The 22,278-nt window shown below is 46.9% G+C and overlaps 9 protein-coding genes across 9 annotated transcripts; 3 read left to right on the top strand and 6 right to left on the bottom strand.

The window, feature by feature from the left end:
* Positions 1 to 135: 135 nt before the first annotated feature.
* On the bottom strand, positions 136 to 795 carry EV420DRAFT_555515 (costars domain-containing protein). The gene is made up of 5 exons (XM_060482555.1): positions 743 to 795; positions 657 to 689; positions 508 to 594; positions 407 to 453; positions 136 to 344 (listed from the first exon to the last, which is right to left on the bottom strand). Exons 1-5 carry the CDS (start codon positions 744 to 746, stop codon positions 273 to 275), a joined length of 243 nt encoding a protein of 80 aa, XP_060329173.1. The 5' UTR covers positions 747 to 795; the 3' UTR covers positions 136 to 272.
* Positions 796 to 878: 83 nt separating this feature from the next.
* Positions 879 to 2,396, bottom strand: EV420DRAFT_1629990 (polysaccharide lyase family 1 protein; the record flags this gene model as incomplete). The annotated part of the gene is made up of 11 exons (XM_060476106.1): positions 879 to 1,052; positions 1,107 to 1,163; positions 1,216 to 1,289; positions 1,336 to 1,360; positions 1,412 to 1,605; positions 1,658 to 1,662; positions 1,713 to 1,879; positions 1,935 to 2,003; positions 2,055 to 2,155; positions 2,206 to 2,285; positions 2,340 to 2,396. 11 exons carry the CDS (start codon positions 2,394 to 2,396, stop codon positions 913 to 915), a joined length of 969 nt encoding a protein of 322 aa, XP_060329172.1. The 3' UTR covers positions 879 to 912.
* Positions 2,397 to 3,188: 792 nt separating this feature from the next.
* On the bottom strand, positions 3,189 to 5,356 carry EV420DRAFT_555488 (phosphoribosylaminoimidazole carboxylase). The gene is made up of 4 exons (XM_060482554.1): positions 5,276 to 5,356; positions 4,400 to 5,173; positions 3,609 to 4,351; positions 3,189 to 3,556 (listed from the first exon to the last, which is right to left on the bottom strand). The coding sequence occupies exons 1-4, from the start codon at positions 5,301 to 5,303 to the stop codon at positions 3,365 to 3,367; spliced, it is 1,737 nt and encodes a 578-aa protein (XP_060329171.1). The 5' UTR covers positions 5,304 to 5,356; the 3' UTR covers positions 3,189 to 3,364.
* A 1,808-nt stretch (positions 5,357 to 7,164) lies between these two features.
* EV420DRAFT_1644443 (uncharacterized protein) lies at positions 7,165 to 8,875 on the top strand (the record flags this gene model as incomplete). Its single annotated transcript, XM_060477649.1, has 17 exons — positions 7,165 to 7,229; positions 7,288 to 7,363; positions 7,414 to 7,577; positions 7,627 to 7,636; positions 7,690 to 7,707; positions 7,765 to 7,816; positions 7,869 to 7,903; positions 7,955 to 7,979; positions 8,034 to 8,045; positions 8,109 to 8,124; positions 8,179 to 8,224; positions 8,284 to 8,384; positions 8,443 to 8,502; positions 8,560 to 8,587; positions 8,644 to 8,701; positions 8,759 to 8,783; positions 8,839 to 8,875. The coding sequence occupies 17 exons, from the start codon at positions 7,165 to 7,167 to the stop codon at positions 8,873 to 8,875; spliced, it is 828 nt and encodes a 275-aa protein (XP_060329170.1).
* A 1,136-nt stretch (positions 8,876 to 10,011) lies between these two features.
* On the bottom strand, positions 10,012 to 10,968 carry EV420DRAFT_1481115 (uncharacterized protein; the record flags this gene model as incomplete). Its single annotated transcript, XM_060469739.1, has 5 exons — positions 10,012 to 10,110; positions 10,163 to 10,350; positions 10,471 to 10,581; positions 10,631 to 10,711; positions 10,842 to 10,968. 5 exons carry the CDS (start codon positions 10,966 to 10,968, stop codon positions 10,012 to 10,014), a joined length of 606 nt encoding a protein of 201 aa, XP_060329169.1.
* A 130-nt stretch (positions 10,969 to 11,098) lies between these two features.
* Positions 11,099 to 11,987, bottom strand: EV420DRAFT_1765319 (uncharacterized protein; the record flags this gene model as incomplete). The annotated part of the gene is made up of 4 exons (XM_060480822.1): positions 11,099 to 11,199; positions 11,250 to 11,329; positions 11,696 to 11,817; positions 11,867 to 11,987. Coding segments are annotated over 4 exons (423 nt in total), but the record flags the coding sequence as incomplete, so codon positions are not given.
* Positions 11,988 to 12,893: 906 nt separating this feature from the next.
* On the top strand, positions 12,894 to 13,869 carry EV420DRAFT_1765318 (uncharacterized protein). The gene is made up of 3 exons (XM_060480821.1): positions 12,894 to 13,486; positions 13,540 to 13,628; positions 13,676 to 13,869. The coding sequence occupies exons 1-3, from the start codon at positions 13,318 to 13,320 to the stop codon at positions 13,727 to 13,729; spliced, it is 312 nt and encodes a 103-aa protein (XP_060329167.1). The 5' UTR covers positions 12,894 to 13,317; the 3' UTR covers positions 13,730 to 13,869.
* A 719-nt stretch (positions 13,870 to 14,588) lies between these two features.
* On the bottom strand, positions 14,589 to 17,377 carry EV420DRAFT_1272222 (uncharacterized protein; the record flags this gene model as incomplete). The annotated part of the gene is made up of 19 exons (XM_060467684.1): positions 14,589 to 14,704; positions 14,752 to 14,804; positions 14,854 to 15,026; positions 15,073 to 15,189; positions 15,243 to 15,256; positions 15,314 to 15,438; positions 15,491 to 15,524; positions 15,576 to 15,625; positions 15,682 to 15,816; positions 15,875 to 15,935; positions 16,040 to 16,088; positions 16,139 to 16,267; positions 16,321 to 16,367; positions 16,425 to 16,732; positions 16,783 to 16,816; positions 16,872 to 16,934; positions 16,993 to 17,188; positions 17,238 to 17,287; positions 17,332 to 17,377. 19 exons carry the CDS (start codon positions 17,375 to 17,377, stop codon positions 14,589 to 14,591), a joined length of 1,800 nt encoding a protein of 599 aa, XP_060329166.1.
* A 2,661-nt stretch (positions 17,378 to 20,038) lies between these two features.
* Positions 20,039 to 22,016, top strand: EV420DRAFT_1644439 (uncharacterized protein; the record flags this gene model as incomplete). Its single annotated transcript, XM_060477648.1, has 19 exons — positions 20,039 to 20,103; positions 20,160 to 20,235; positions 20,287 to 20,300; positions 20,352 to 20,450; positions 20,500 to 20,509; positions 20,563 to 20,580; positions 20,638 to 20,689; positions 20,742 to 20,776; positions 20,828 to 20,852; positions 20,905 to 20,998; positions 21,053 to 21,098; positions 21,159 to 21,259; positions 21,318 to 21,377; positions 21,432 to 21,459; positions 21,516 to 21,573; positions 21,630 to 21,654; positions 21,713 to 21,809; positions 21,865 to 21,930; positions 21,984 to 22,016. The coding sequence occupies 19 exons, from the start codon at positions 20,039 to 20,041 to the stop codon at positions 22,014 to 22,016; spliced, it is 1,002 nt and encodes a 333-aa protein (XP_060329165.1).
* Between the last annotated feature and the right edge of the window lie 262 nt (positions 22,017 to 22,278).

The following is a 22,278-nucleotide window of genomic DNA, read 5'->3' as shown; positions in this document are numbered from 1 at the left end:
TACTCATTGCGTTGATTTGTACGGACATCGAGCATCATTATACCTGTATACATATACCTTTTTGACACTATCTGGACAATTATTCATGATACAACGGCTCGATGATATATGAAGCGAACTTCATACACGTTATTATTGCTACAGGCTCCGTTGTTGCGAGTACAGTAAATTGCTGTGTCTTCGCTTATTCTCCGGCGCTGTCGAGTCTTACTACAAAACACGCTATATAAGATCCTGCTTCCTGGAATTGTAAGTGAACAAGAAACTATCGACTACGCCTCCAGCAGAACAACTTGTACATCTTTATCTCTAGGCATCATCAGCAACTCGCCGTCGAAGGCAATCTATACGTGACCCAGCACCGCCAGAGTAAGAGTTTGAGGAAAGGCTCAGAAATTAAAACTACCTTCTTCTGGCGCTTTGCCGCGCGCAACGTTCCGTTCAATGCTTCCACTTTGAAAGCAAAACATGCAGATAGTCTATTCGACTCCGAAAAATCAGACGTACGAGTGTTGGCGGTCTTATCGAAGAGTACGCCGTAGGAGACACTGCTCTTTCCATTGGTATTGAGAGTGCCATGCTCCTTTATGGCCTCTGAACATAACCGGCGCCCAATACTTCAGGGTTATCGACATAATTGTAAGGGAATATCTCACCTTTGAGGATTTCGATCTCCCCTGTAACATTAACTAGAGTACTATGGTTAACCTTTCGCTGGTCATCACTGGACTTGTTCCCTTACCCATGATTGTTGGAAGAAAGAAGGCAAGGAGGATTTTGACAAATCACGATCAGATCACGCTGAGATCGATGTGTATTTACTGCTTCTTTTCTTTTTGACTTGATAAGATTCTTTTATTTATTTCCCAGTGATTGACAAGTCTAACAACTATTTCTACCACGACGTGACTTTTAGAACGAAAGAGTCTGGCCGGCATTCGACTGGACGTACGACGCAACCTTGTTGGTGGCAAGGAGCGTGTAAGAATACCCGAGGCTTGAAGCAGAGATGGTTCCTGTTGGAGCGGTATTCGTGCCGTCGTCGCCAAGGTCTGTGTGATACGACTGTTTAGACAAGTGTCGTGAGAAATGAAGGATTAGCCTACCGTTTCCAGAAGCAACTGCGTAGCCGCTATCAGTGGAGTAGATAGCATCTTCAGTGCCTGTTGCATACTAAGCGCGAGTACTACTAATACTGGGAAACTGGATAGTTACCGGTGAAAACGTTGTTCTCGATAAGGAGTTGTGCCTCATCTCGGGTGTTGATGCCGTCATTCAGGTCAACATAGCTAAAAATGATGAGTTTACATCTCGAATCTCAGAAGAACTACTCACTAGTTGTTGAAGATGTGGCCCTGGCCTGTGAGAATCGATGAGCATTGTGCGAGATGAAAGGAGCAATCATTCATACCGAAACGGAAGGAAGGACCACGGGAGTTCAGGTTCTGCCACCAGTTAAGAGCAAAGGTGACTCTGAGAGCGACATCCTCGCTCCCGTTGCTGTCAGAGTGTCCGACGAGCGAAGCTTTCCAGTGGTTGTACAGCTTGCTGTTGGTCACAGTGATGCCATAGGAGCCGTGTGTAATGTCAAGGAGACCGTAGTAGCTGAAGAGAAACCAAGTCGGAATTTGTTTGGGGAAGGAGGAACAGAACTTACTAGTCCTGAGCAGATAAATGAGCAACTACCTTGTTTAGAACCTGGAAGAACATACCTTGTCGTGGTCCAAGTCGCTAGAAAGATCGACGTGGTCAACCCAGACATTGTGTGCTTCTTGGATACCGATGGCATCTCCAGCGTCCGCGAGTACCTTTTGAATCTTGACGTTGCGGATGATGACGTTCGACTCTTCGAGGACGCGAAGACCGACACCGCTGAGGACTATACGACGCGTCATTGAGACAGATTTACCCGTGAAAAACGAAGGAAAACATACGGGAGCCGGAGGCACCGAGCACTGAGGTGTTGGAGCCAACCTTTACGACAGTGTTGCCTGTAATGGTTCCTAAAGAGGGTGTCAGGGCTAGCAACCATGGCAACATTATTGCTGATATACCACTGATGATGACGATCTTGGCCGAGTCACCGGAAACGGCAGAAGTAAGGGCGGCGAGAGTGGTGACAGTGGTGGTAGTGCCGCCAGCTCCTCCGGTGGTGCTAAGCAAGAGTAAGGATGCTGTGATGAGCAGAACCTAGTGAGGACTTACCCTCCGTTCAAGGTAGCATAACCGACTGAGGCTGACTCGCTGGTGCTAGTCCGCTTGACGATTTCAGTCGCTGGGGCGGCCTAAAATGGCGCGTGAGTATGCTGGCGGTCCACCACAGGAGACGCAACGCGTACCAGGACAGAAATGAGCTGGAAAGCAATGACGGCGAAGAAAGGAGAGATCCACTTCATGCTGAACCGAGTATGGAAAGTAAAAGAGAGAAGGAAATGAAAACCAAGGACTGGTTGTCTGTCAATGTTTCTGTGACCCTCCTTTTATACGACAGTCTCGGGTATCTGTCGGGTTCTTCTGTATCGAGCACGACGAATAGACCATTCTACTTGCGAGTGCATAGGCTCTGGGCCCGGGTGGCCCGCAGGGAAAGAGAGGTCTTGCTCTTGGCACGCTAAGGGGAAAAGGTGATCCATGGAAAGTAAACATCTGTAAACATGCACACCCGCGACATTTCGGAAATCAGGGTCAATATGCGTATTATGGCGTATATGTAGGGCGTGAGAGTATCTGTCGGTTATAAACAAGACACCGGCGACGACGTCGATATTCTTTATGCCTGCTAAGAATACTTTCAGAACATTGTTCAGGTGCCGCTTTGCCTGACGCACCTCTTATCGGAGACCGGGTTCCCAGATGATGTGTTGCGAGGCAGCGGGTCGCTAGAAAACTGTACAGGCCCTGAAATGTATGATGAGAGAGGATCGATGTGAAAGAAGCGTCGAGAACTCGTAGGGTGCGATTCTAAATTTCCAGTGTTATCCCGCTATACACTGTTCGTCTATAATATCGGAGTATATTAGCTCACATGGACATGCAAATACTATGGCTCGTGAGCAACAGCCCTGAAAAAATGCGCTGGGAGAGCGGAATCAATAAGGCTTAAGTCTGATGGCGTTTAAATGTTGCAAAGATGCACCATGGTAGTTCGCTGCGGACAGCAACGACTGCCTCCATACGGTTGTATCGCAGATAATTGGGATGGAGCCAAGCCATTGATACAGTCAAGATGACGAAAACCAGTTTTATTGTGCCTCTATGGCGTGACAAGATACATAGACCGAGTAAATTCACCCTGGTTGAAGAATTAAGATGGGTGAAGCGAAGAATGGCAATGGTGCTCACGCTTCATTCTTTTTGTCCTTCATCATGGCTTGTACGCCTCCCATCCTATGTTCTCTAAGCGCTCAACTTTGCCTAGGACCTCCTTCTCTAGCCCCTTCAGATAGCTGTCCATCTCTTGAATTAGATGAGGCTGCCCAGCGAAGAGAATCCTGATGGCGAGTAAACCAGCGTTGGTGCTGTTGTTGATGGCAACAGTCGCTACCGGAATACCTCGCTGAGTGCGCATGAGGAAGAAGGTAATTATCTTCGACGGAGCGAAAACTTACAGGCATTTGAACGATACTATGGAGCGAGTCAACACCATCGAGCGAACTTCCCTTGACGGGTACACCGATGACGGGTAGAGCAGTCATGGCAGCAACCATCCCGGGGAGATGAGCAGCACCCCCTGCTCCTGCTATGATTGTGCGGAGACCGCGCGACGAAGCCGAGCGGGCATATTCCACGAGTCGGTCGGGAGTACGATGCGCTGATACTATAGTGAGTTCATAGGGGATGTTGAACTTATCCAGGATGCGCGCAGCGGGAAGCATAACTGAGAGATCTGAGTCGGAGCCCATGATGACCCCGACGAGGGGGTCCTTGTTGGAGTGGCCAGACCCGGGACTTGGAGGGACAGGAGTGTATTTTTCGAGCTCCTCGGGGGTGCTCCCTGGGGTGGCCTCAAGTAAGGGACGGAGTTTGGTACGGAGAGAGGCATCTGAGTCGGCGACGATGGTTATGTGACCCATTTTGCGGCCTTTCTGACATTTTGCCTTGCCGTAGAGGTGAGTAGAAGCGCCGGGAATTGTTAGGGCAACATCTGTGATGCAGGTGATACTGGACATGGAAGAGGAAGAACCGATCAGGTTTAACATCGCGGCAGAAGGGACTTTGAGGTCCGTGGAACCCAGCGGTAATGATAGAATACTCCGTAGATGGTTCTCGTATTGAGACGTCTCGCAGGCTTCTATAGTATAATGACCAGAATTGTGTGGCCGTGGAGCAATCTCATTGACGTATATATTACCTGCGAAATGAGATCGGGAACTTTCTGAAGAGTCAAACGAATGCTTACCATCTTCCATGAGGAACATCTCAACGCCAAAAACACCAGCGCCCTCAAAGGTCGCCACTGCAGCTTCGGCAACTTTTTGAGCTCTCGAAGAGAGATCAGGGTACCGGCTACGAAGAGGCGCGAAGACCAGGTGACAGACGTTCTCTTTGTGGACGGTTTCTACAGCAGGATACGACCTCACCGTCCCATCCGCCGATCGTACCACCATAACAGCAATTTCCTTGATGAACGGTACCCACTTCTCTGCATATAGTGGCCGTCCGCCTAGGGCGGCGAGAGCGTTTTCCGCGTCTGATATGTCGCGAAGTACGTAATTCCCCCGACCGTCGTAGGCTAGTGTTCGACTTTTCAACATGAGAGGGAGACCGAGCTCGGTTGATGCAGAAGTAATAGCATCAAGAGATGATTGAACCTCTCTGAAAGCAGACACCGGGACTCCATGCTCTCGGAGATGCTCCTTTTGGCGGAACTTGTCTTGTATTATCCGGATCGCTCGAGGGCTGGGATGGATAGCTAAGCGACCACTTGTGGCAGCAGCAAGATTCTCCAAGGCATCTACATCGACGTGTTCGATTTCTACGGTCAGGACATCCACTTTCGACGCCAGTTCGTGTATCTTTTGAGGATCGGTGAATGAACCATCGATATGCGAAAGATCGCCGCTGTGCGCGATGACTTGCTTGGCAGGTGCGGATTCTCCAACATCGAGAATAACTACAGGAATATTTAAAAGAGACGCCGATGCGGCTAGCATGCGACCCAGCTGGCCACCACCTGCGTGAAATAGATATTTAAGGTTATTCCGGGAATATCGCAGAGAAGTCTGTGGAATGTTAAGTAACCTGCTGACAGATTAATACTAGGACTTACTCCCACCAAGGATCCCGACGACTTCCTTCGGCATTGTTACAGAGATGAAGAGGAGGGCGGGGGATGGAGGGGGGAAAATACTTAATGATGTCCAAAAATAGCACCGACGGGAAATTTTGTATTTGGTACCAAAGGTGATGTCATAGGACCCAAACAAAGACCCTGTTACAGCCCTTTACAGCCTTGCTACTGCTCACCACTCTTTTTCGTATTTTCCGTTGAATGTTTCGAGCGTCTATATCCTGCTAGTGTGCTCATCTTTGGTGCAACATCTTGTCAATTCACGAATTTCATCGGTGTGTAGAAAGAATTGAACAGAAAGTAGTTGCCTGACCATTTTTCTTCTTCAGCCGCCCTTCGGCTCGACAATATTTCGCATATTCTATCCTCCCGGCCAATCTGCAAATTCATTGAGGTTAAGTCGTCCAATGTATCCTGTTGGCACTGCTGATACAACATTCTCATTCATAAAGTTCTCACCGCGTCCAAACGTCATTGATAGGTCCAAAGCTAACACTCGTGCCGAAATATGTTGCGTCTATGCCTGCTATGATTCGAGGATTTCCAACTTTTTGAATCCATAAGGGGCAACGGCGCAAGTCATTCATATCACGGAGCATTGAATAGAAAATTTCTGGTGACCATCAGCTAGCGCGACATCGCTTCTCACTGCAGAAACTTCGTAACGGCATATCTCTGGAAAATCTGGGGTCTTAACGCGTTATGCCAGGGCAGTCATTATCCACGACACTCAGTATTGTCCTCGTGGATGTACATAGCAGCGCTGCATTAACAGCGCCCACATGATTGTTCTATGTAGTTTGTTTAATGACTCAATCCGTTCATCTAGATTGGTCGCTTTCCGACAACTTACGTAATCCACTACCGCTCGGGCTTAACTTTGAACAGTTGGCTCAAGTCAACAAGCATTTGAACCAGTCGTATGACTTTTGACATATCAGATTCGAGAAGAAGTCGTAATCTCGGGCGGGGTGCTTCGTTTCCACAACTATGAACTCTACCGATGAAATTTTCTGATGGACGGTGCGACCTTCGACTCATTGAGGGCAGTGGCCAGTGAGATATGGGCGCTTATGGGCGCCTACGGACTGACGCCGGTACCATTACGTAGCACCAATATCATGATCAGCCATGTTGGACGAGTATCACTCTAGTCAACCCCCAAACCGAGACGGGGCGCTTGCAATCAATATAATCCCCGGCACTGTTGCATCGTTCTTGAAACTTCAGCGTTAGAGTTCAGTAAGGGAGACATGGAGGAAAGGGGGCAGATCTTGGAGCATCAGATCCTGTTGATGAACTCCAGATGCATTTATCAGAGGTATTGGTAGTATTGGGTCGCATTTTTGTGAAAGATGTTCAATGATGAAGTTGCGAAGGAAGGAAAGATAAAAATACGCTTGATTTGAAATGTTAATGATGGCGGCATCGGCGAGCTGGATCGAGTCTAGAATGACTACATATGGTAGAGCCATAATGCTCGGGGAAGTTCGGATGTCAAGTTCAAGGTTTTCGTACTTTTTCTCATGGAGTCCAGCAGGCACCTGAATCGATCTTATAACACAGATTCCCCATACACCCGAACGCGGTTTCTTAGTTTATGCGCAGAGAATCTGCCTATAGGCTTTTTGGTCAGTTTGACTGATCTGCCCACTCGGAATAGCGGTGGCTCAACATGCTGTAACCACATCCACGTGTTATCCTGCGATCTATTCTGCGCTCATAGAGAAGACTATTTTTCCGTGATCAATGGGACGGTAAGGAACTCTGACTGATTTCGTGCATCCAATACCTGGTACCCATCGTCATCGAGGACCCTCGTGGTGTTATAAGGGCATTAATTTCGTTCCAGGCTGTTTCTTAGCGACTTTCAAATGGCCGAATCTTCACTCAACGGTACTTTTGGTGCATACCTCATTGGTGTCATCGTGTCTGCATGGTTGAGTTAACTTCCCCAGATGCACTCATTTTAGTATTCTGATTTCCTTGGGACATAGCTTGTTTGGCGTCACCTGCACTCAAACCTGGTATTATTTCACTCGCTACTCTGACGTTACCATCCTCAAAGTGTGGGTAAGCGTACAAATTGCTCCCTAATCCGCCAGTTACTAACAAACTCGCAGGTGGCCGCTATATGGTTGGTATTAACGCTACCAGCCAACTACCCGACTCTTACAGGTTTGCACAGGATTTTGGAAGTTTTGCATGTAGCATTCCCTGGCCATGCCATTTACTATTATGTCATACTACATTACGGGGATCCAGCCGCTCTAGCTCAAGCAATTTGGTAAGTACCGTATTTGTTCGTGTGATATTAAGAATTCAATACATGCTAGGACGCTATGTGTGAGTATCCGACATGTCTGTCTGCATGAAATCTTAACTTATATGTTATGTAGGTCAACATCACTGTCACAGTACGTAACTTAATGCTACTCTTACCTTTAAGCTGTCTCTGACAAGAATAAACATAGGGCCTTATTGGTCTGCTTGTTGACCTATTTTATGCCCGACGGATATATTATTGTTGGAGCAATTCTTTTCATCCAATTGCTGCTTCCTAATGCGCTTTATTTAGTGTCGAATCACAACGTGCCCCTATTGGCTGCCACCGTAAGATTCCCATGCTTCCTCGGTGTTCGGCGATACTCATCTTGGAACCAGATCATTCTGCCAGTCTGTCGCTTCGGTGAGGAGTCTCTCATATTGTTTTCTTACCCTTCTCTGACGTAGTCTGTTCTAGGAACCAGCGTAGGTGCGTATTCAAGCTACCCATATGAAAGTTTTCAGTCGAAAGCCTGGTTTTATCGCCTTTTAGGTATCACCGCGTATAGGTCAGGACAGGTGGTGCTTCTTAGATGTCTCTGTCTCACTATCGCCGTTTTCAGCATACAACTTAAGGACTTCGCTCGCTTTGAAGTCCATAGTATGACTGTAAGCAATGAAGCATCCACAGAACTTGATTTTGATTCATATTTATCTCGGTCATGCAGAGTCTCGTTAAGGCTTCAGTGCCTATCCACGTAGTGACAGATATACTGGTCGCGGGGTCGCTTTGTTATTATCTCCATAGCAGTCGCACTGGGATCAAACGGTACGGCGGTCCTTGCTGTGGCTCATGTGGACCGACTGAAAGATAAACTCTATTATAGTACCGACACGATGATTAACAGACTCATGGTCTACGCGGTTCATAATGGTCTTATAATAGCGTAAAGACATGCCATACTTTTATGTTATCACTGTCTGGGTAACTAATCCATCCCCAGGGTTGCGGATGTCCTTGTCATTGCCTTTGTGTGTTACTCTATCACCCTCACATATCGTCACACGCTGATCTTGGAGCCTCTCAGAACACAGCATACCCTGGCAATCTTGTATATCTCGCAGTCTATCAAGTCGTGGCGAACTGTATGTGAAACTTATCTTTTCCTCCGCGTACTTGAAATAAATTCAAAATTTCCCAAGTGTATTCAAACTCCTTACTTGCTACGTTCGTTTCCTGATCCCCCGTGAAATCGTCCGTCCTTACAACCTCCCTTCTGTAGGTTGAACGCTCGCCGACCTTCTAAGCCTGGTCCATGATCACTTTACGACCGAAGCCGACATGTTGAGTCTCTCTATTGCAACTTCCAACCCGAACAATGTAATATGCCCCCTGCTTATTTTTCATTTCACGATTATTTATGACCCTTCCAGCGGCGTGTTGATATTAATATGACGTCCACTACTGATATCGCGGAAGATACGGACATAAACTCTTCCGTGAGTAATTCTACAGTGACTTGGTGCATTGACCTTGCTCAGTCGAAGCACAGACTAACCCTAGTTCTAAGGTCGGAAGCCTCTGAAGAAAGAGGGAAAACGGGAGTGTTATTCATGTGTTTCAAAATCTTCTGTTACTGTGCTCTGTACTATCGTCTTCACTTGTTTACATATATATTGCTGCTGCTAATTCTGCGGCGTGAACTCATCATGCGGGGGTTGATCATAAAATCCAATGAAATGACTGGGATGACGTGTCACAAGACTGGTAGATGCATTGGATTTGCATTCGTGCTGCCATGTTGCTGACGAGATAAGCCAGAGAAACACTGGCGAGTAATCAGACTATTTTCTCCTCAGGACTGACCGAGTTGACTATGCTGTATTCACAGCAGTCAAGGTGACAGATCATTCAGATCGTAGCAACATTATCTGACAGTGATACTTAGTGATATTTGGCGCCAACTGTACATATCACGAAATGTCAAAAATGAATTCTGATTGGACGAGATAAGAATAGTACAGAGTATAACCAACTCAGACGTAACAATTGTAGGCGGTCTAATCCAACATTGAATATAAAAATTTCGAGCCGAGTAACATTCAGCTACAGCCTGTGAAGTGGAATTGGAGTAGCTAGAATGACCCACAAATGCGTCCGCCATCTTTTTCGGCGCTTCTTGTAAAACCTGTTTACAATTAGCCTACTCGTCATGCGAATGATGATTCTTCCAGTGTCCCGGTCCTGGAACTCGAGTTATAGAAGCGAAAGTTCGTCCTTGACTGGCATCGACGATCGAGTCTTGAATTTCGCGCGACCTAAAGACGGTATGAGTGACTTCGTTGACGAGCAAAATCTTTATACACACATAAGATCGTTCCTGGTGCCATGGACAATATGAACCGATACAACGATTTAGATTTCAAAGTGCTGTGAACAAGGTTTTGGCATCTCTTCAATGCGTGGCATTTTTGTCCACCCATATGGCGCTCAAGGTGACTCCACCAGTCTTGTCGGGGTAGAACGCCGTCGGCAGCGGACGTAGACCATGATTCTGGAGAAACGATGAGTGGAGCTACTGGCCAAATCGACGGCCAGATACTCACTACGTAGATATCCAGGACCTCCGGATCCCAACTTTTCCAGGGAAAACAGTGACCAAGCCAAGCCTTAGCGGCCTCGCGGCTAGGCCAAATATCATGACGGTTGTTGATGGCAGCAAACGCCTTGGACACTGCAGTATGATGGGCCTCGGCGGACGGATGATGAATCGAGGGTCTCAACGAGGACAAGACTATCGAACATGATGTTACTGGGAGGATTGAAATACACCAACTGCCATCACGTTGTCAACAGGCCTACCATTTAGATAAAGTCATGGCTCAAGGTGATAGTCTTTACCAAGCCACAGTACCTGCAGAATAACCAATAAGAACGAATCTGTCCTTTCGACTATACTCCGGATTAGAATCTCCTAGAGGATCACGGAGAAGGATAACCAAGGCCTCAGCGTAGTCGTGGATAGCTTCCGCGATGATTAGTCGTGACAGAAGGATGCTTGTGAAAGGGCTCACACAGTACCCCTCGGTGTTCTACGAGAATCTTCTCATTGAGGATAGCCACTTCCCCATGATTCTGGCAGTCTACTGTCCAGGCTTCGCGAATAGTATTTTGAGTGTCAAGCTTGAACAGATGGCTTATAGTGGGCTCCTACTGTTCCTTGTCTGAATGATATTCATATTTGTCATATTGTGATCACCGCAAGCTGAACTATGTATTACTCACAGAATCCTACACCGTGTGCAAAAATAAGCACGCAACCTGATTGGGTCTTCTGCAGAGCCGGATTTGTCTTCTTGTAGCGTTTCAGAGTTGCCAGAGTGGAACCCCAGTCGTGTTTGTTTGAAGCCATTCTTTGTAGAAGCGCTTATATGGGGAGACTTCTGAGAGCCATCATCACACGCCAGTAAATCAAACCTCGAACAAGGGAACTACGAGTCACTGAGTTTGGTGGAAGAGGTGAGAATAGGCTGCTGATATACCGCTGATGATGACGATCTTGGCCGAGTCACCGGGAACGGCAGAAGTAAGGGCAGCGAGAGTGGTGACAGTGGTGGTCGTGCCGCCAGCTCCTCCGGTGGTGCTAAGCAAGAGTAAGGATGCTGTGATGAGCATAACCTAGTGAGGATTTACCCTCCGTTTAAGGTAGCATAACCGACTGAGGCGGACTCGCTGGTGCTAGTCCGCTTGACGATCTCAGTCGCTGGGGCGGCCTAAAATTGCGCGTGAGTATGTCAGCGGTCCACCACAGGGGGTCGCAACGCGTACCAGGACAGAAACGAGCTGGAAAGCAGCGACGGCGAAGAAAGGAGAGATTCACTTCATGCTGAACCGAGTATAGAAAGTAAAAGAGAGAAGGGAATGAAAACCAAGGACTGGTTGTCTGTCAATGTTTCTGTGACCCTCCTTTTATACAACAGTCTCGGGTATCTATCGGATTCTTCTGCATCGAGCGCGACGAATAGACCATTCTGCTTGCGAGTGCAAGGGCTCTGGGCCCGGGCGGCCCGCAGGGAAAGAGAGGTCTTGCTCTTGGCACGCTAAGGGAAAAAGGTGATCCATGGAAAGTAAAGATGCACACCCGCGACATTTCGGAAATCAGGGTCAATATGCGTATTATGGCCGTGTATATGTAGGGCGTGAGAGTATCTGTCGGTTATGAACAAGACGCCGGTGACGACGTCGATATTCTTTATGCCTGCTAAGAATACTTTCAGAACATTGTTCAGGTGCCGCTTTGCCTGACGCACCCCTATTGGAGACCGGGTCCCTAGATGATGTGTTGCGAGGCAGCAGGTCGCTAGAAAATTGTACAGGCCCTGAAATGGATGATGGGAGAGGATCAATGTGAGAGAAGCGTCGAGAACTCATAGGTGCGATTCTAAATTTCCAGTGTTATCCCGCTCTGCGTTTTTCGTCTATAATATCGGAGTATATTAGCTCACATGGGCATGCAAATACTATGGCTCGTGAGCAACAGCCCTGAAAAAATGCGCTGGGAGAGCGGAATCAATAAGGCTTAAGTCTGATGGCGTTTAAATGTTGCAAAGATGCACCATGGTAGTTCGCTGCGGACAGCAACGACTGCATCCATACGGTTGTATCGCGGATAATTGAGGTGAAGCCAAGCTTTTGATACAGTCAAGATGACGAAAACCAGTTTTATTGTGCCTCTATGGCGTGACAAGATACATAGATCGAGTAAATTCACCCTGGTTGAATAGTTAGGATGGGGGAAGCGAAGAATGGCAGTGGTGCTCACGCTTCATTCTCATTTCGTCTTTCATCATGGCTTGTACGCCTCCCACCCTATATTCTCTAAGCGCTCAACTTTACCTAGGACCTCCTTCTCCAATCCCTTCAGGTAGCTGTCCATCTCTTGGATTAGATGAGGTTGGCCAGCAGAGAGAGTCCTCACGGAGAGTAAACCAGCGTTAGTGCCGTTGTTGATGGCAACAGTCGCTACCGGAAGTGCCTGGCAAACTTCTTTTGTGATCCTCGTGTCTGACACGCGAGATTTTCTGTTACAAGGCTTCCTCCTGTTTTATCCCAATAGTCTCAGTGAATAGTGATCGCGGCCGGTGATCTGTGCCTCTGTCTGTCATTCCGAGTGTACAGACAGACTTCAGCAATTATTTCGATGAAATGATACGACGTTAGGCGATTCTTGCTCCGTGATGCTGGTCGTTCCGGAGAACTCAGAAGAAAAGGTTGGCATCACGTGCTCATTAATGACACGTGTGGCGAATCACGAGTCACGAGTCATATGATGTCCGAGTCATCACAATCGACAACGACGCCGACTACGACCTTGCAGTAACGATTCCGACACCGGACCTGGCAGCAACAACAACCACCAGAAGATGGCATTCTACTCTCTCCCTTTCTCTTAGAGCATGGCTCTGTATACGATTCCCAAGCAATGCCTCGTTCACGTAGTACTAGCAGATGGCGACCTCGGAAATTTGGGTACCAATACCACTTCCAACGCGTCACCAAGACTGTTGAAAATTTCAGGTATACCGAAACCAAAATGGGCACATTATCCTGCTCCACAACTCCTCTATGAGACGCTGTCTCTCGCTAGGCTTCTCTTGTTCTCAAACCACTACCGGTCTCGACTGTGTCTCTGCTTTCCTCAGCGTCCACGGAACTTCCGGGATATACCAACTGCATCCCAGGACACCATCAGACAAGACCTATGAGTGACTTCATTCCGGCTTCTACAGCCCAAGCTGCCGCAGCTGGTGGATTACGCAACAGCACCATCGCCCCTGAAAGTCAAGTCCGCATCGCTCGACGACACCAAGCAGCGGTCGAAGGATTGATAGACTCCGTTTGGAAAGAGTCCAGCATCCAACTCTCACCAAGTACGTCTCTTTTGATATCTTAACCGACGTCTGTCTGACTGGTCCTCGTATAGCTGAACTTGCCAAGACCAAAGCGCTGGTAGACCAAGACGCAGAGCGATGCACATCTCGACCGATACTTACCAGAACTCAGTCTAGGAAGGTACGTGAATTCATCTCCTGCAGTTACTTTTCTCTCATCTCGCTTAGGGAAGGAAATGGAGAAGAGATGAAACGCATGGGCCCGACAAAGTGTTCACCTGAAGCAAGGATCTTTCCTGTACCTTAGCCTTTGAACACTTGCTACATCGCTATTCGCTATCCCAAGTTTTTCCACCACAATTCCTGCTGTATCAATTCGATTTTATATCGCTCGTCTAATAGGCAGTCGTTTGCACAGCCTCTTTTCCAAGTCTCAGACCGATCAAGCCAGTCAACCAAAAATCAAAACCACGAAAGGCTGTAGCATATCCAGAAACTACGTAGGGACACGAAGCGTGGACACCCGTGGCCACACGTTCTTTCGCCATGCTTAGTATCGTATGAGCATGTCGTTGGTTCTACAGGGGCGGGGTGAGTATCCTGGCAAGACAGGTCAGGATCGACGGTCTCATGTGAGGCGTGGCAACGATGCTGTGAAAGGTTGAGCCATGTCGACCAGGTGGTGTCGTGGTGGGTGAACCCACCGGCTCTTCGGGTGTGCGCCTAGCTGGATTGGACATCCCCAGATTCTCGCCACGCCTGGCGCGCTCTGCTGATGAGATCACCATTTGGTGAGGAGGTACGATTTCGAGGGCGTTGGTTGAAGCCTGGTGTCGCCCGTCTTGTTGTATAATCTGGATAACAAACAAGTCTAATCCTCCTGATTGAGAGTCAAGCGCAGATACTAACATATCATTTTAGTGTTGCTCCTAACCAAGCTTCTTAGGTCTCGTCGTCTTGTATCGAACCGCGTCGGGATGTCGAATGAAATGAAGTGCTTTCATAGAACCTTAGCTGACCACACAGCTTTTCTCTGCCAAGCCGCTCTGTTCAGTTGCTGTTCAGCATTACTAATTCATCTAAAGATATCTGTTTATCGAACGGCATGTTCGCCTTGATAACGGACTACAATTGGGCAATCTTACAACGTGGATTTCGCTTCATCCATCTGCGTATTTTCCTTCTTTCTGCGTACCCACTCTTCCTGTGCTATTGCTCTTAACTGCACCTTGATTATCTTGCCAGAAGGCGTATGATCTGCCTACATTTTAGAACGTGCGCGTTTTAAATATATAAGGACTCACCAAACTCCCCATCCTTCAAAATAATCATGACCGGGACGGCGGACGGCGGTAACCTACTCATAGGCTGAGGAACTGCAACTCAATTTGGAGAATATCACTCACAGTTTCCTCGCAGTCTCCAAAAGTTTTTCCTCGCTGATCTTTCCGTGATACCCAGGTTTGAGGGTGACCAATGCGGTCACTAGCTGGCACAGCCTATCATCGGGTACCCTCACTGCAGCTGCTTCGAGAACAGCTGGTTCGGTGTACAGGGCGTTCTCCACGGAAATAGGGTCCTGCGTATGGTTGGCTCATTATAGCAAGATATAGCAGGCTACTCACAATGCTCTCCCCGGCACGAAAAATGATGTCTTCAATCCTGTCTTTAATGTAGACATACCCTTCTTCATCGACGCAGCCAAGATCACCCGTCATCAACCATCCATCTTTGGTGAGTACCTTGATCGGAAATGAGTCGCTGGAAAGATACTTGGGATACACATTTTGCATACCTTGTCCGTAGCGGCTGTGTAGCATCATGATCATCAGCGCAGGTCCTGCAACAAACAGAATATGGCAGAACCTTGATCTTCATAATACCCTTTCATCACGTTGGGACCACGAAGCCAGACCTCTCCCACCTCCCCCGGAGCAGCTCTGACATGGTCTTTCATTATTAAAATCTCGTTGACCGGAGATACAAAACCGCTGGAACGGATTAGCTTAATGATACAGGAAAGGCAGTATACTTGGACTGCACCAGCTATCTGGCTTGGCGATAAAATCCGGCCCATCTAGGACGTCATCAGATAATGCAACAAGATGCTTTGAAAGGATATTCCCACCGAATGATACCGATGTGGCATTACTCTCAGTGAGAGCGTACAAATGTCTTCTACGAAATAGCAAAATCAGTGACCAAGATAGAACAGATCGTACTAAGGAATCCACATTGTTGCAAGGGGGAAAGCCTCCTTCGTTCTCTGGAGAAGAGTCGGTGAGACTGGGGCACCTGCGACGCCAACATTCTCCAAGGTTAGACCTGATGACGGGCTATCGAGGAGATCAATTAGAAGTGATGGTGGACTGAGATGCTCATGATGGTCAGCAGGAGTCGCAAGAAACAAGGAAAAAAACGACAGACCCTCCTGTCATGACAATGTTCTCTTCTCTGCAAAGTCTGAAAGCATTAATTTGTAAAGCACCTTCCATGCACGGGACAGGATGCAAGTTACCTTATAGCTGGGAAAATAGATGTAACAAGGTCTATCCAGGTCAAAATAGAGCCAATCCTCACCTTCGTGTGCACTCCATTTCCGCATCAAAATAAGTTTGAGTCCGAAACAAGTACCAAGAAGCTAAGAATACATCAGCCCTTGCTCATGTTAGCAGTGAGAAGCTGCTTTACGCTCAGAGTGATTCCGCTGATGTAGAACAATGGCGATGAAATCAAAGCTCCCTTCTGAGGACCTGAAACAGGTAATGGAGGGAATGGTTCGCCTCGCCGAATATAGCCCCTTGCAGTCAAAGACATTGACTATATAAAATCCATGAGAACCACCTGAACCGCCCTGAGAATATACACCATACAGTCAACACGAGAGTCAGGAATGCACGCTGTGAGCTTAGAACACCCTCTACAAGAAAATGTAAATCAGGACTCCTTCGTGACCGGATGAATTAATGAAACCTACTTGGTAGGCCAGTAGTTCCCGACGTAAATATAATCGTTGCATTATCCTCCGGAACAATGTGAGGATTGTCACACAGTATTTCTCCTGGATCCTTATGGTACTGGAGGAATACTTTGCTCCAAACATCCATGCCTTCCCAGTGGCCTTTGCCTTCGTGATCCTCAAGGACCAGATATCCCTCAATGCCCGATGCGCCCTTAATGTCAGCAGCGATCGGTTCGATATTATCGGCTCGCTCGGGATCAAAGATGACCAGCCTGCATTTTGTGAGTATGATACAGCGTCTGAGGCGGTCTATAGATAGACACCTATTAGGTGGATCAGGACATGAAACATCGGAAGCACATTTGGACCTTACGCATTAACGAGAGCAGTTACAGCGCCGAGAAGGTCTGCGTTGCAGGATTCAGTATTTCAGTTTTGTTGAAGCATGGCTGCAAAACATACGACAAGCCCAGAACACGACGTAGTAACCTGGAAGATTTCGAGAGCAGATAACGACTCGATCACCTGTATTGGAGGTGGGTTGTAGCATTGACTCGGAAAAGGCGACTGGACGTTAACTTACCCTTCTTAACACCGTAAACATCTCTAAACATGGCCGCACATTTAACAGCCATTTCTAGCATTTCCTGGAAGGAGAAGCGCTGTTTCTCGTATACCACATAAGTTTTGTCAGCGTGCTCCTTGGTCCATTTCAAGAAGAATTCCCGTGTGGATGGCCAGAGATTTTTCCAGACTTTCAAGACTCTCCCATCGACGACCTATATCACATTCAAAGCAAGCCAGAATGCTGACATGCGGAACACTCACACGGCTCTCAATCTCGAATAGACTTCCCGATCTTGTGATTATTTTGTCCGCTATTACACATCAGCAAGCTGCTGCATTGGTAGGGTAGACATACCTTCGTCCACAGAGCAGCGTGGGGTCCAGGTTGCCGTGCTCGTCATGGTAGCTGCAATAGAAGGACGCCTGTAACACGTTGAACTATAAATACGGTTATCTAGAAGCCGGACTCAAGACTCTTCGGTAACATGTGACTAGGTTGTTCGGGCTTCGACATTACCTTGCTGGATAGCAAGGTCTACCCACGTCCGTTCACTTTGTCGCCGAAAGTTGTGATGGGCAAATACGTGTCAACATGCTCCGCCATACCTAATAAGTTGATACGGCAGGCAAGCGGCCCGAGCGGACTCTCGGCGGCGAGAAACCCTAACACAGGACTTCAAAGTTCAACTGGACGTTTACAACCACAAAATCTGATGCAAAATGCCAGACTTTCTGGTAGTGATTAGCAACACGTTATCTAATTTCCACATATTACGTGAAAGGTCCTGCACTGTCGGATATTCTTCAATTGCAAGTTCTTCAGTTCCTGTCAAAAACTTCTAAATAGTGAGTATCATTGGTTCTGCCTGTAAGGTAGGGCTCAGGTGGAAACGACTACATCACATGATATTCATGTGATATCTGTGACAAACTCCGTAAATCTCTATCAGAGACAGGACACACCTACCTTTGGGAAATCTGGCTCCGAGCAAAGCTCGAAAAGTAAATTCTGAAGCTTCCCTCGGAGCTGTTCTATTTTTTTTTGGACCTTGTATTGGGTTGATAGATTTTCTTTCTGACATATCCAAATTAGGATGAGTTTCAATATGCTATCTGAAGTATCCAAAATTGTTTGTAAGGATGTTCTACCCTATATAATGTGTGTTTATGATGAAAGGGAGCCCCAAGGCCTCCAGAAACACGTAGAACATGCAGCCGGACACGTCATAAATGAGGTTGTCACTCAATGTCACATTTCACGTGATGTAGTCGTTTCCACCTGAGCCCTACCTTGTTTTTAACCTGCAAATCCTGGTAAAACCAGCAAGGTCCTAGGCGCCGGAACGGCGACACTTGTGAAAAATGTATGGGGTGATTGATGTTATCGCCGAACACTCCACTTGAAATGTTTTTTCTCGTCTACCAGCGGTTCCTGTGCGGAAACATAATTATATAGAAATACATTCTTGACCCCAATTATTTCAGTTGGCCTATTCTTTCCTCGACCTCCTTGCCCACTCTCTCTGGGCTATGACCCTTAACGGCCACCCCAGAATTGGGCGATAACCCATTAAAACCTATGATTACACTTTGTTAGGGACCGAGCGGGTTCCAAAATTCTTTCCTCCCGGCCAATCTGCAAATTTATTGAGGTTAAGTCGTCCAATGTACCCGGTTGGCACTGCTGATACAAAATTCTCATTCGTAAAGTTCTCACCGTGTCCAAACGTCGTTGATAGGTCCAAAGCAGCACTTGTGCCGAAATATGTTGCGTCCATGCCTGTTATGATTCGAGGATTTCCAACTTTTTGAATCCATAAGGAGCAACGGCGCAAGTCATTCATATCACGGAGCATTGAATAGAAAATTTCTGGTGACCATCAGCTAGCGCGACATTGCTTCTCACTGCGGAAACTTGGTAACGGCATATCTCTGGAACATCTGGGGTCTGAACGCGTTATGTGATGAGAATGGATCAGCCAGGGTAGTCATTATCTACGACGCTCAGTATTGTCCTCGTAGATGTAGCAGCACTGCATTAACAGCGCCCACATGATTGTTCTGTGTAGTTTGTTTAATGACTTGATCCGTTCATCTAGATTGGTCGCTTTCCGATAAGTTATTAGTCAATCCACTATCGCTCGGGCTTAACTTTGAACAGGTGGTTCAAATCAACAAGCATTTGAGCCAGTCGTATGACTTTACATATCAGATTCGAGAAGAGGTCGTAATCTCGGGCGGGATGCTTCGTTTCCACAACTATGAACTCTACAGATGAAATTTTCTGATGCATGGTGTGACCTTCGACTTATTTTAGGGCGGTGGCCAGTGAGATATGGGCGCTTATGGGCGCCTACGGACTGACGCCCAGTACCATTATGCAGCACCAATATCATGATCAGCCACGTTGGACGAGTATCACTTTAGTCAACCCCCAAACCGAGATGGGGCCCTTGCAATCAATATAGTCCCCGGCACCATTGCATCGCTTCTTGAAACTTCAGCCTTAGCGTTCAACAAGAGAGACATGGAGGAAAGGGGGCAGACCCTGGAGCATCAGATCCTGTTGATGAACTCTAGATGCATCTACCAGAGATATTGGGTTGTATTTTTGACAAAGATGTTCAACGATGAGGATTACATATGGTAGTGCCACAATACTCGGGGTTCCGACGTCAAGTCCAAGATTTTCGTACTTGTTCTCATGGAGTCCAGCAGGCGCCTGAATCGATCTGATAACACAGGCTCCCATACCGGAACGCGCCTTCTTAGTTTATGCGCAGAGAATCTGCCTATAGGCTATTTGGTCGGTTTGACTGATCTGCTCATGAATAGCAGCGGCTCAATGATCATGCCGTAATCACATCCCTTCACATCCACGTGTTATCCTGCGATCTATTCTGCGCTCATAGAAAAGATTATTTTTTCTGTGATCAATGGGACGGGATGAGATATGAAACTGACTAATTTCGTGCATCCAATACCTGGTTCCCATCACCAACGAGGACCCTCGTGGTGTTATAAGGGCATTAATTTCGTTCCTGTTTCTTAGCGACTTTCAAATGGCCGAATCTTCACTCAACGGTACTTTTGGTGCATACCTCATTGGTGTCATCGTGTCTGCATGGTTGAGTTAACCCCAAATGCATTCATTTTTATATTCTGATTTCCTTGGGGACATAGCTTGTTTGGCGTCACCTGCACTCAAACCTGGTATTATTTCACTCGCTACTCTGACGTTACCACCCTCAAAGTGTGGGTAAGCATATAAATTGCTCCTCTAAACCGCCAGTTACTAACAAATTCGTAGGTGGCCGCTATATGGTTAGTATTAACGCTACCAGCCAAATACCCGACTCTTACAGGTTTGCACAGGATTTTGGAAGTTTTGCATGTAGCATTCCCTGGCCATGCCATTTACTATTATGCCATACTACATTACGGGGATCCAGCCGCTCTAGCTCAAGCAATTTGGTAAGTACCGTATTTGTTCGTGTGATATTAAGAATTCAATACATGCTAGGACGCTATGTGTGAGTATCCGACATGTCTGTCTGCATGAAATCTTAACTTATATGTTATGTAGGTCAACATCACTGTCACAGTACGTAACTTAATGCTACTCTTACCTTTAAGCTGTCTCTGACAAGAATAAACATAGGGCCTTATTGGTCTGCTTGTTGACCTATTTTATGCCCGACGGATATATTATTGTTGGAGCAATTCTTTTCATCCAATTGCTGCTTCCTAATGCGCTTTATTTAGTGTCGAATCACAACGTGCCCCTATTGGCTGCCACCGTAAGATTCCCATGCCTCCTCGGTGTTCAGCGACACTCATCTTGGAACCAGGTCGTTCTGCCAGTCTGTCGCTTGGGTGAGGAGTCTCATATTCTTTTCCTGCCCTTCCGTGACGTAGCCTTCTCTAGGAACCAGCATAGGTGCATATTCAAGCTACCTATATATGAAAGATTTTGAATTGGAAAACTGGCTTTGTCGCCTTTTAGGTATCACCGTTTATAGGTCAGGACTGGTAGTGCTTCTTAGATGTTTCTGTCTCACTATTGCCGTTTACAGTATACAACTTAAGGACTTCGTTCGTTTTAAACTCCACAGTAACACTGTAAGCAATGAAGCATCCACAGGAACTTGACTTTGATTCATATTTATCCCCGTTATGTAGAGTCTCGTCAGGGCTTCAGCGACTATCCACGTAGTGACAGATATACTGGTCGCGGGATCGCTTTGTTATTTTCTCCATAACAATCGCAATGGGATCAAACGGTACGACAGTCCTTGCTGTGGCTCATCTAGACTGACTGAAAGAGAAAATCCATTATAGTACCGACACGATGATTAACAGACTCATGGTCTACACGGTTCATACCGGTCTTATAACAGCGTAAAGACAAGCCATACTCTTATGTTATCATCTGGGTAACTAATCCATCCCCAGGGTTGCGGATATCCTTGTCATTGCCTTTGTGAGTCACTCTACCACCCTCACATATCATCGCACGCTGACCTTGGAGCCTCTCAGAACATAGCATACCCTGGCAATCTTGTATTTCTGGCAGTCTATCAAGTCATCGCGAACTGTATGTGAAACTTATCTATTCCTCCGCGTACTTGGACTAAATTCAAAATTGCCAAGTGTATTCAAACTCCTTACTTGCTACGTTCGCTTCCTGATTCCAGGCTGCGCAATCATTCGTCCTTATGACGTCTCTTCTGTAGGTTGAACGCTCGCAGACCTTCTAAGCCGGTCCATGATCACTTTACGACCGAAGCCGACATGTTGAGTCTCTCTATTGCAACTTCCAACCCGAACAAGGTAATATGCCACTCCTGCTTATTTTTCATTTCACGATTATTTATGACCCTTCCAGCGTCGTGTTGATATTAATATGACGTCCACTACTGATATCGCGGAAGATACGGACATAAACTCTTCCGTGAGTAATTCTACAGTGACTTGGTGCATTGACCTTGCTCAGTCGAAGCACAGACTAACCCTAGTTCTAAGGTCGGAAGCCTCTGAAGAAAGAGGGAAAACGGGAGTGTTATTCATGTGTTTCAAAATCTTCTGTTACTGTGCTCTGTACTATCGTCTTCACTTGTTTACATATATATTGCTGCTGCTAATTCTGCGGCGTGAACTCATCATGCGGGGGTTGATCATAAAATCCAATGAAATGACTGGGATGACGTGTCACAAGACTGGTAGATGCATTGGATTTGCATTCGTGCTGCCATGTTGCTGACGAGATAAGCCAGAGAAACACTGGCGAGTAATCAGACTA

Source organism: Desarmillaria tabescens, assembly GCF_030435595.1.
Source record: "Desarmillaria tabescens strain CCBAS 213 chromosome Unknown EV420scaffold_24, whole genome shotgun sequence".
Taxonomy (NCBI): domain Eukaryota; kingdom Fungi; phylum Basidiomycota; class Agaricomycetes; order Agaricales; family Physalacriaceae; genus Desarmillaria; species Desarmillaria tabescens.
Note: the sequence above shows the minus strand (reverse complement) of the source record. Positions and strands in the feature narration are given on the sequence as shown.